The sequence below is a fragment of the Triturus cristatus genome, chromosome 7 (genome assembly GCF_964204655.1).
Source record: "Triturus cristatus chromosome 7, aTriCri1.1, whole genome shotgun sequence".
Classification (NCBI taxonomy): Eukaryota; Metazoa; Chordata; class Amphibia; order Caudata; family Salamandridae; genus Triturus; species Triturus cristatus.
Window position 1 is genome coordinate 1346225847 of NC_140590.1, and position 12344 is coordinate 1346238190.

The 12344-nt window shown below is 45.7% G+C and overlaps 1 protein-coding gene across 1 annotated transcript in view; it reads right to left on the bottom strand.

Annotated features, from left to right (window-relative positions):
- Positions 1-12344, bottom strand: part of LOC146812034 (uncharacterized) — a 95959-nt gene that overhangs the window by 60615 nt on the left and 23000 nt on the right. The window contains exon 5 of the mRNA XM_085615120.1: positions 7198-7245. Coding sequence (XP_085471246.1) covers positions 7198-7245 — 48 coding nt within the window. The remainder of the gene's footprint in view (positions 1-7197; positions 7246-12344) is intronic.

Genomic DNA, 12344 nt, shown 5'->3' on the forward strand with positions numbered 1-12344 from the left:
AAAGTCACCCAATGTGTACGGAAAGAGGTGTGCCACGTATTTTGCACAACTTTGTATTCAGAGAAAACTGTTATTATGGTTTGTGAAAAAAATGCAGTAATACCACTATTAGTTAGAACAGGCAGCAAACACTACAGGCTTGTTTTGGGTAAACAAACTAAAAGTAGATATTCCTTGTTCTGAATGCCTCTTCAAGCGACCTGACACTGCTCCCATGCTTGCACACGTTCCCCACTTCTGTAAGCTTACCTCAGCTGCCCCTAGACCACTGCAAGCTAGCCCACACTGCTCCCAATACGACGAGTTTCCACATGTTTCAATTTGAGCTTGATATAACCTTATAAATATTCAGGAATTCAGCTATAATTAACCACCCAGAATAATCTGCTGCATGGCTAAACACTTAATAGGTCCCAAAGGCTAAATCTAATGGCTATGCCAATGCTTGTTTTTATATGAAGCTGACTTCATGGTCAAGCAATATAGTCTTGTGTAGTTCTATCTGGTTTCTCGTTGAGGGGTGTCAAGAAGTAAATAAATTACTAAGACCAAGCATAGGATTTGGGATCTGGACAAGACGAACAATTTATTCAAAAGCAAAGCACCCTCTGTTTCCATGAATGCTTACTTTGTCCCACTCACAGCTTTTGGTGCCAACACTGAAGGCTTCAGTGGACCTTGAACTTTTAGGGGCTACACCAGCTTCAGCATCCTGCAGTGCCTCGCTGAAGTATTTTCAGAACTAAAAATGTAACAAAGTCCTAGGGTAAAAAATTGAACCATTATGACCCACTAGGCTTTGCTGACCTCTGACCCAAAGGGGTTGGCCTGAAATTTCAGTATTTACAGTCATTGGCAGCAAATACTGCCTTCGGGGCAGGAGACACCAGACATTGTTGCAGGTGTTGCCCTGGGTACAGCAGTCACCAGCCACAGTACTGCATGCCGTATTTGGGGCAGCATTTACCAGCCATGGTTGTGGTAACTGCTCATTATCCATAACTGTGTGTGCTGTCCGAAGTGCAGAGGTCACCAGCTCCAATAAAAGGCCCTGCCTAGGGGTACCCACAATCGGCTATACCTGCGTAAGATGCCCTCTAAGAAGCAATAGCCACCCATTAGCAGTTAACTACCATATTGGTGTGTTCTGACTTGAGGACAGCATTCATAAGACATGGAAGTACTTGCTGCCATGGAAGCAAAAGTCAACAGCCATTGCACTGAATACTTCCTTGGGGGAGGCAGTTATTGCAGTTTCTGGCTTGGGGTCAGCAGTCATCAGCCATTCGTGTAGGTGCTGATGTAGGGGAGAACTCAACAGACATGCTTGCAGGTTCTGTTCTGGGGACATACAGTAACATCCCTAGGACTGCATGCTGCCTGGGGAGCAGCAGACATCAGCAATGATAGCTGTTGCTCTCTTGGGCCAGATATCAAAAGACCTAGCACTGCCTGCTGCCTTGGGGAAAGCAGTCACCAGCCATTGTAGCAGGTGCTGCACCTTGGGCATACATCGACAGCCCGATCACTGCAGGCTGCCTAGTGGGCAGAGGTCACCAGCCATGTTTACAGGTGCTGCCATAGGGGCACAAGTCAACAGTCATTGCACTGCATGTTGCCTTGTGGCAGCAGTCACTGCAATGGATGCACATCCTGCTGTGGCACCAGACATCAACAGTCATAGTACTGCATAATGCATCAGGGCTGCAGTGCTCAGTCACTGTGGCAGATTCTGCCCTCGAATTTTGGTAACTATCTTAGGGGCAGCAGTCACTGGCCGTGAGTGTGGTGACTGCCCTGGGGAAGCAGTTACTAGCTGTGGTTGTAGCTGCCCTGGCACACATCTGCCATATCACTGCCGCTGCCTTGAGGGCCGCCGTCACCAGCCATTATTGAAGGGTCTGCTGTGGGGGCAGCAGTCCCCAGCCATGGCAAAGGTTACTGGCTTAGGGGAAGCTGTCACCAGCTGTGGTTGTGGTAGCTACCCTGGGGGCAGCAGTCATTAGCAATAGCATAGCATTGCATGCTGCCTTGGGGAACGCAGTCACTAGCTATTGTTGCAAGCTCTGCCCTGGGGGCAGCAGCCACCAGCCATAGCACTGCATGCCCCCTTAGGGGCAGCAGTCGCCAGCTATTTTTGCAGGTTCTGTTATGGGCTGCTGTCGTCAGCCATGGTTGTGGTCGATGCCCTGGGATAAGCAGCTATTAATCATGCGTATAGTAGCTGCCCTGGGGGCAACAGACCCCAACTGTATCACTGACTTTGGCCCTCAAGCATTGTTGCAGGTTCTGCTCTGGGGGCAGCAGTTTCCAGCCATTATGATGGTTACTGCCCTGGGGGCAGCAGTCACCAGCCATAGCACTGCATGCTGCCTTGGGGGCAGCAATCAGGAGCTGCTGTTGCAGCTTCTGCCTTGTGGGCTGCAATCACCAGCCATAGCAATGCATGCCATCTTGCAGCTATTGTTGCACGTACTAGCTTTATACCTGCTTGCTGCCTTGAGGGCAGCAGTCATCGGCCATTGTTGCAGGATCTGCCCTGGGAGCAGCAGTCTTCAGCCATGGCAGTGGTTACTGCCTTCGGGCCAGCAGTCACCAACTGTGGATGTGGGAGCTGCATTGGGGTACAGTCACCAGCCATAGCGCTGCATGCTACCTTGGGGGCTGGACTCTCCAGCTGCTGTTGCAGGTTCTTCCATGGAATGAGCAGTTACCAGCCACAGATCTGCATATTGCCTTGGGGGCAGCAGTTGCCAGGTACTGGTGCAGGCTCTGCCCTGGGTGTATCTGTCTCCAGCCATGTCAATGGTTACTGCCCTGGGGACAGCAGTCACCAGCTGTGGTTCTAGAGCTATTTTAGAGCCTCATTTGCCAGCCATAGCAGTACAAGCTGCTTTGGAGGCAGGTTCGGCCATGGGGGTGCAGTCACCTGCCATAGCATTGCACGTTGCCTTGGGAGCATCAGTCACCAGCTACTGTTGCAGATTCTGCACTTGAGGCAGCAGTCACCAGCCATGGTTGTGGTTGACGCCCTGGAGGAAGCAGCCATCAAACATGCTTATGGTAGCTGCCCTGGGGGCAGCATAGGACTGCTATATCAGTGTCTGCTGCCTTGAGGTCAACAGTCACCAGCCATTGTTGCAGGATCTGCCCTGGTGGTGTCCAGCATTGACGGTGGCTACTGCCCCGGGGGCAGCAGTCTCCAGTTGTTGTTGTGGTAGATGCCCTGGGGGGCGTAAGCACCAGCCAGATCACTGTATGCTGCCTCTGGTCAGCAGTTGGCAGCTAATGTTATACATTATTCCCTGGGGGCAGCAGTCACCAGCCATAGCACTGCATTTTGCCCTGGGAGCAGTGAGCTTCAGCCATACTACTGGTAGCTGCCCATGGGCAACAGATACCAGTTATATCCCTGCCTGCTGCCTTGAGAACAGAGGTCACCAGCCACTGTTGCAGATTTGGCCTGATGAGCAAAAGTATGCCCTTTAATAAGAAGGGCAGTAGTCACCAGCCATGTCAACATACTCTGCCCTATGGGCAGTGGTTAACAACAATGAAAACTTGTACTTGGGGCAACAGTAACTAGGCAAATCTGTGTTGTTGCCCTGTAAGATGGTTGTAAAAATAGCAGTCAAAGCTACACTCGGTGCCGCAATAAACAACAATAGTAGTGTTTATTGCCTTTATGGCAATGGCAGTATTTGTTGGGGGCAGCAATCGCCAGCCATAACAGGACATGAAGGCTTGTGGGCAACAATCAACAGAAGTGTGCGATACCCTTCAGAGCAACAATAGAAATGTAATTGCTCAGAGGGCACCAGCAATTCATCAAAGCTGTATGTGTTATTCTCACAGAGTAGTCTGGTAATTGAACCCAATGCTGCCTATGTGGCACCAGTACACTACAGCAGTGATGTATGCTACACTGGAAGCAGATGACACTAGCAACAGTGGTCCGTGTGGACTGTGTTGCAGCAGTGACTATAAAAATTGTGTGTGCTGCCATATGGGCAGCAGCCACCAGCAATTGGAGTGTTTACTTTCCTGGGGGTAGCTGCTACCATCCACAGCAACAATTGCGGCCCTCAGTACAGCAGCGATTGGTTATAGCAGTTGTGATGCTCTGAGGAGCTGCATATCAAACCATAGGATTTCAAGGTTTCTATACAAACATTATTATATGTGCTGTCCTGTGAGTGTTATTATTAAACCACAGGACTTTGTGATGCTCTGGAGTCACGGTGTAGTGAGCTTCTGTATATCAACAGTATCCAGCCAGTACAAAGGGACCTGTCAGTGGTTGCCTGTAATCGTAGAGTGTGTTGTCCTGGCATTAATAACCTAATCAAGTGAGTGTGCTCTGCCCTGGAGGCAGCAGCCACCAGCAATATAAGTATCTGCTAACTAGGGGTAGCATTTCTAGCCATAGCAGTGGAAGTTGCTTTGCATTCAGGAGTCACGTGCCATTAACAGTCATGCTACCCTTAAGCTATAACAGCGGGTGTTGCGATAGGGTAGCAATAACATACAATAGCAGAAAGATAGTGCTTTCTTGTGGCAGCAGTAACCAACCATTGCTGTGTCTTCTTTCCTAGAGGGAGCAATAATCAAGCATCCAATATGCCCTCAGCATGTCAATCAACTCACATAACAATCAGTGCTGCCCAAGAAAGCATTAAAGCTTAAGCCAGGCCTCAAGTCAAACTGCTCGAGTTTGTAGTCAGTTAGGTGGGCCTGGTGAATGACTAGCGGGATCTCAAGCCCAGTCACCTGGGCCTCCTTAATCCATCAGCCTGTCATCTAATCCCATAAACTGGCCCTCAGAACCCACTAGCCAGACTTCAAGACCTATCATCTACCTTGATCACTAACAAAAAGGAATACAACATGCATAGGTTACACATAGGACCTACCAGAAGCACCTTTTGACCTAATCAGCTGGACCTCTGCAGCAATCAGGTGGGCCTTTAGGGTCTGAATCTAGACACAAAGGATCAACAGGGATCTAAAAAAGCAAGGTGGGTACTGATCGCTACGAATTACTATATAACACACAAAGGTCACCTGGCTAGGTGTGGGAAAGGGAATAGAGGTAGTGTAATGTCAAAGAAAGCATAAAGGGAGAAATCCTTTCAGGACGAGAACCCTCACTTACCGTTTGGTGACATGCTTCATTATATGGGTTCCTTCCTCACACCAAGGTGTGGGCTACAACTCCCTGAGGGAAGGAGCTGAAGTGTTTTCTCAAGATGAGGGGTGAAGAGAGGTAAATGAGGGGCAGAGTGCAAAAAAATGTAATAAATATGGTGACATTTCCACTGAAATGTCACCACTGAATTTTGATTGAGTGGTCTCCGGGACAAATTAAAAAAGAGGACTGGGGAGTACACCAAATATATCCCTAACATTGGTCAACATGTTTCTGCCATAAGTCGGTACCCTATAGGGATCCAGCAGCATTCGTCAGGACCATAATTTCAAATAGTCACTCTGCATAAGTGAGTAAAATGTAAATATACTGGCCACCACAGGCTCAGGGCAGTCAGATAGTCAACAAACCATGTAACTTCTAGGGGTTCGTCTTCCTGCAAATCAAAAAATATCATCATCATTTTACTATTAATCACTCTCTGACAATACCAAGGCAAAGTGTATGTGTCTGCCCTTAGTTTCTCTTATCTACTATTGGATGTGAGAATCCAACTCTCCAAGCTCTAGGTACATCTCTTTGTGCCCAACTAAAATAAACAAATTACAACAATGTGTCCCTACTATGTATACTAATATCCATACACACTGTGTAATACTTGTGTATGTCATCAAGACACTTAAGGTATAAAAATCTGTGTAGGTCATCTCTAACCGAGAAATCACCAAGTAGTCAAAAGTATGCAAACTTATTCAACAATGGCTATAAAAAATATATGTGTCAAAGGATTGAGGGTTATCACTTCGGCAACTAACTGTGAGCCGACCCTGCTATTGACAAAACCATTTAATTCTCTCTTAAATCAACTGTTTAGAAAAAGGTGTATCAGATTCCAGAGATCCTGTCTATACAAAGAGACCTCAATGCATGCCTCCAATACCTCACACCCTGGAATAAAACCAAGCAGAGTGAAAAGAGGTAACACGCAGAGCGGCTTACCTCCGTTAGCATGGTGCACCTCTACATGTACGTCCCGGCAAGAGCGAAACTCAAGCCGCCAGGGCGTTATTTGGAAGTTCCAAACCTGCGTCATCCACGTCAGTTAAGTGCGATGCATTTCACATGGGCTATTAAACTCGCATAGGTGTCTGGGACACGTAGCCCCGATTTTCAAGGAGGAATATTGTCATACGGTCAGGGTTCACAGGAGGTTTCCTCCTCGTGACCCTACAGTGGCCATTGTTTCTACCCTACGTTCTTACCGGCAAGGCTTGGGATCTCGCTGTGGTCTCAGTTGGCTGGCATGTTGGCGGCGCTGGACTTCCAATATGGCCGCCAATCCGCCCGCAGTGCAGCAGTCTAGTGTTCCTTAAGTTTTCTTGGCTTGGTGAAGCGCGCTCCAACATTCTATTGCGCACTTCACCAGAGTCTCTCCTGAGGTAGCTGCTTCCCTTTGAGGCTCCGTCGAGTTCAGCTAGTCAGGGTAGTTACGTCTTGGTAGTCGTTTATCTCCCGACGGTTCCTGTTGTTCCAGTGTCTCCTTGGGTGACAGGTTAGTGACGCTCTCTCTACGCATGCCGAACCTAATTGGTTTCCTCGTTCGGCGCATGCCTGACGAGAACAGTGTTTCAGTCAGCGCGTTTCTGACGCTGAAGTCATTGCCGGTGAAAACCTTTTCTTTCGCCGCATTTTTTCTTATATTTGAAATCTTCTTAAAGGTCACAGTCAGCGCATTTCAGGTGCTGTGTTCAATTCGGGTAAAGCCTTTGTTCTCCCCGCATTACCCGATAATTCTAGCCTTGTCTCAAGGTAATTAATCATTACAAGCTCGTAGGTCCCGGAGTTTGAAGCGGTCTTAGACTTCCACTAAAAGGATTAAGTGACTTAAAATATCGCAGACAGGAAACATGACCAGTTATTTTCTTGGGTACTTGGCAATGAACTATCCTCCTTTCCTTTCTAAAAAACAACTACTGATCACATAAGCTATCAAAAGGTATAGTTAGGAATCAATCAGTAAAAGTAGTACTTCTCATTCAAGCACTTACCTGAGTTTCTCTTGGTGAAGTATTGCATGATGTTCTCTTCTCTTCTTCCTGCAAGAGAAGAAGTTACAACAATCAAGTATCTTTCTACATCATCACTACAGCAACACCTAACTGATCAATTCAGAATAGAAGCAAAGGCCAAAGGTTAATCTGGTAAGACAGTTATCTATACACTGACTTGTATACATTAAGATAAAAAATTAAGTATTATTGAGAATTGTAAATTGTTTTCAGTCTACGTCAAGACGAAGAAGCGCAGGCAGAATTCTGAACCTTGGCAGTTTCTTCTTATCCCCATCCCCTTTCCCCCCTTGGTACTTACCTGTGAAGGATTATTAAGAACCAGACAGGATCGTCCCGAAAGGGACATTGGGAATTAGGCTTCGTTCTGCTCCTGTGCAGTCAAGAACTAAAGAAAACTTGGTTCTGACAGAGTGAAGTGCCCACGTTGATACTAGCACCCCAGCAGAATGGCTGAAGAGTTTGATTTAAAAAATTTAGGTGAGATTCTTGGAAACATCCAAAGAGATTTAGAAACAGTCAGAGAAGAAAATAAAATTCTAAGGCAAGAAATAATCAGCTCTAGGAGGGAAACTACTGAACTAGCTAGTAGACTGGGGGAATCCATTTCTGGGACTAGTCAAAAGGCAGCAACACTTGAAAACCAAAGACCTAGCACGAGTTCCTTAACTTTTGCTCCCACTCAGGTTATCCACTCCTTGTCACCTGTAATTCCCCTAACCCCTCCAGAGCGATTTAATGGAGATCCCCAAAAGGCGCAAATTTTTCTGACACAATGTTCTCTTCACTTTATGTGCCGCACACCGATTTTCCCCGATGCTCAATCTCGTGTGGCATTCGTCTTATCTTATCTCAGTGGCGATGCTGCCTCCTGGTCCATGCCCTTAGTGACTAACGATGACCCCATTCTGTACAATTTTGAAAGCTTTAAAAAGGAATTTCTTCGAATTTTCGATACAAGAAGGGTGTCACAGGCTACGGACAACGAACTACTAGAGTTAAAATAAGGTAATCGGGAGCTGGTAGCTTATCTGGCCCAATTTAACAAGCTAGTGGTGGAAACGGATTGGCCAGAAAATAAGAGAGCAGCTGTATTTTACAGAGGATTAAAGGAAGAAATAAAAGATGCTCTAGCACAAATTCCGAACCGTCCTACTGAGATCTCTGCGCTAGTGGATTTGGTCTTTGAGATTGACTATAGGCAGAATGAACGGAAAAGGCGAACGAAAGAGAGAATTTCGACCAAGTGTCCCGCGTTTTGATCGAATCAAGTCGGACACTTCTCGAACAATTGAGAATTCCACTGGAGTTGAATCAATGCAAATTAGCGCGATTCGAGGTCCTTTACCCATGGAAGAAAAGGAGAAAAGACGACAAAATAAACTATGTTTATATTGTGGAAGTAGCGGGCATTTTGTGAAGAATTGTCAAAAGAGACCAAAGACTCCAATAAAGGAAAAGGAAAACTTGCAGCACCACCAGTAAATGGAGTTGGACTGGCGGATGCGAGCGGAGAAACAACTCCAATGAATCATCAATTGTCGAATACCCGGCAAGTATCCTCTCCTCATTTTAATTTTGACCATGACGTTACAATTTCGGAATGTGGTTTTGGAGAACATCGCAGTTATGCTTGACTCTGGGGCAACCGGAAACTTCTGCGATCTGAAGTTCGCCACACACATTGGTTTACAAGCCATCAGAAAAGAAAGAAGCGAAGTTGTACGAGTGGTAGATGGAACCAACTTAACGTCCGGACCTATAACAAGCCACACGGAACCAGTATTAATGATTACTACAGAAGGCCATTGAGAAGTTCTACAGTTCAATTTAATTGATGACCCGCAATTTCAATTGATTTTGGGGCTTTCTTGGCTAACGGAGCATAATCCATCCATTGATTGGGGAGCTCGAACAGTCCAGTTAAATTCTGAATATTGCAAGAAACATTGTTTTGTGGAGAGAGACACCCAGTCCGAACCATGCAGGGCTGCTCAGCTTTGTAAGAATGAAGTATATGTGTGTGTCATACAGACAACCGAAATTCCAGTAGAATATCAAGATTTTGCTGACGTATTCGACGAAGTCAAGGCCGAGAAGTTGCCACCACACAGGTCTTACGACTGCAAGATTGATCTGGAGGCAGGGGCAAATTTGCCATGCAGTCGCATCTACGCTCTGACTGAGAAGGAAAATCTACATTTAAAGGAGTATTTAAAGAAACACCTTGAGAACGGTTTTATCAGGCCATCTCAGTCTCCAGTCTCTTTCCTCTCTTCTTTGTGCAGAAGAAGGGAGGAGATCTCAGGACTTGCATAGACTATAGGGCAATAAACAGGATAACAGTCAAGAATCGTTACCCCTTGCCCCTCATTTCAGTACTCTTAGACCAAGTGAAGGAAGTGAAAATTTATACCAGATTGGACCTGCGAGGAGCATATCATTTAGTCAAACTTCAGGAAGGTGACGAGTGGAAGATGGCCTTTAGAACCAAATACGGACTCTATGAATACCTTGTGATGCCGTACAGTCTGTGTAATGCTCCAGCAGCGTTCCAATATTTAATTAATTATGTTTTAAGTGACTTTGTCGACAAGTGTGCAATTGTATACATTGACAATATCCTGATCTACTCTAACTCAGAGGAAGAACATTGTGTACAAGTTCGAGCAGTGTTACAACGCTTGAGGGAAAACTCTCAGTATGCAAAGCTGGAGAAGTGTCTATTCAACACCAACACAGGAGAGTTTTCTAGGATTCGTATTGTCTCCCTCTGCAATAACAATGGACGAACAGAAGGTGAAAGCGGTAACTGAATGGAAATCCCCAACAACAGTCAAGGAAGTTCAAAGTTTCATCGGCTTCGCAAACTTCCATAGAAGATTTATACATGAGTTCTCTCAGAAAATCTTGCATTTGACATGGTTGTTGAAAAAAGAAGTGACCTTCAAATGGTCAGAGGAAGCCGAAGAAACCTTCAATTTGCTAAAGAAAAGCTTTACCTCTGTGCCAATATTACTTCATGTAAATCCTAACGAACCCTTTTACCTTGAAACAGACATGGCCATCGGGGGTATACTTTCTCAGCGACATAAGGAAACTAGTCAGTTGCATCCGGTAGCTTACCGTTCTCGTAAACTCAATCCAGCTGAATGCAACTACAACATCACGGAAAAATAACTTTTGGCCATCAAAGACGCCTTTAAGGATTGGAGACACTATTCAATCCAGCTAAATGCAACTACACCATCACGGAAAAGGAACTCTTGGCCATCAAAGACACCTTTAAGGATTGGAGACACTATTTAATGGGTGCAAAACACACAAGTAACTGTCTTCACTGACCACAGAAACCTGAAGTTTTTAAGATCAGCCCGAACCCGAACCCCGACAACTTCGATGGTCACTTTATTTCGCGGATTATGACTTTGTTATAACCTACAGACCAGGTTCAAAGAATGGTAAATCTGACGCATTGTCTAGGTTAGATACAGAAAACCTAAAGAAATCCATCGAAAACCAACAGATAATTCCCGAAGACAAAATTCTAGCAGCCATTTCCCAAGCACCTTTGGAAGAGCAAATTCGGGTACTCACTGAATGAAACAGAAATTGTAGACTGGGTGGCCGAGGACTCTCAGAGAATCGTCCAAGATGGTTTGCCCTATCAAGGAAAAGCATTGTTTTTGCCCACTAAAGATCTTCAAACTCAGGCTATGTACGAGTGTCACGACCACCCGTTGGCAGGCCATAAAGGAGTACAAAAGACAGAAGACCTGATCAAACGAAAGTTTTGGCGGCCTCACAAGAGTCGGGACATACACCAGTATGTATTAGGATGTGAGATCTGTGCACGGGGAAAGTCGGACAGGTAGGCCTCTAAAGGACTGTTGCAACCATAACCCACTCCCCCGTATCCTTGGCACACAGTCTCTTTAGACCTAACTGTAGATTTACCATCGTCCTTTGGTTTTGATACCATTTTAGTTTGTGTTGACGCCTTACGTAAAATGACACACTTTGTGCCCTTCAAGGGCATACCCACAGCGAAACAGCTGTCCCAACTCTTAAACCAGAATGTAATCAGACTCCATGGTGTTCCTAAAATTGTAATTACTGATAGAGGCTTTCAATTATTGGCACGTTTTTGGAAGGCTTACACCAAGGGATTGAATATAGACCACTGTTACTCCACAAGTTTCCATCCGGAAACTTACGGGCAAACAGAGAGAGCAAACCAAGAATTAGAGCAATATCTCAGGCTTTATTTACTTGATGAGGAAGGTGATTGGCCCGAATACCTGTTGACAGCTGAGTTCGCTCACAATAACGCCCAACAGTTACTCTCCTTTTTTCATGAATTTCGGCAGACATCCTAATTCCCAAATAGAATTTGGCAGTGTAAAGTTCCAGCAACTCAGGAAATCGCTCAACACATAACTAAGGTTCACCAGGCAGCCACGCAGAATTTGATATTAGCTAAGGACCGCTATAAACACTTTGCTGATCTAAAGAGGAAAAAAAAAAACACTCTCCAAATAGGAGACCAGGTCTGACTCAGCACTAAAAATCTAAAACTCAAGGGTGACCGTAAGTTTCAACCACGTTTCGTGGGTCCATATCCCGTTGAAAAAATCATTAACCCAGTTACTTACCATTTAACTCTCCCTGAAACCACAAAGATACATCCGGTCTTTCATATTTCCTTGCTTAAAAAGGTTCAACCAGTGTTAAGACAAAAAGCTGATGGCGCAATTGAATATGAGGTCAAAAGAATCTTAGATTCTAAAAAGGTCAATGATGACATTTATTACCTTGTTGACTGGAAAGGTTATGGACCTGATGACAGATCCTGGGAGAAAAGTACCGACGTACATGCTCCACGTTTAGTCAGTGCCTTTCACACCGAATTCCCTACAAAACCACGACTGGATGAAACCCCGTTGGGAGGGTGTACTGTCAGGGTTCACAGGAGGTTTCCTCCTCGTGACCCTACAGCGGCCATTGTTTCTACCCTACGTTCTTACCGGTAAGGCTTGTGATCTTGCTGTGGTCTCAGTTGGCTGGCATGTTGGTGGCGCTGGACTTCCAATATGGCCGCCAATCCGCCCGCAGTGCAGCAGTCT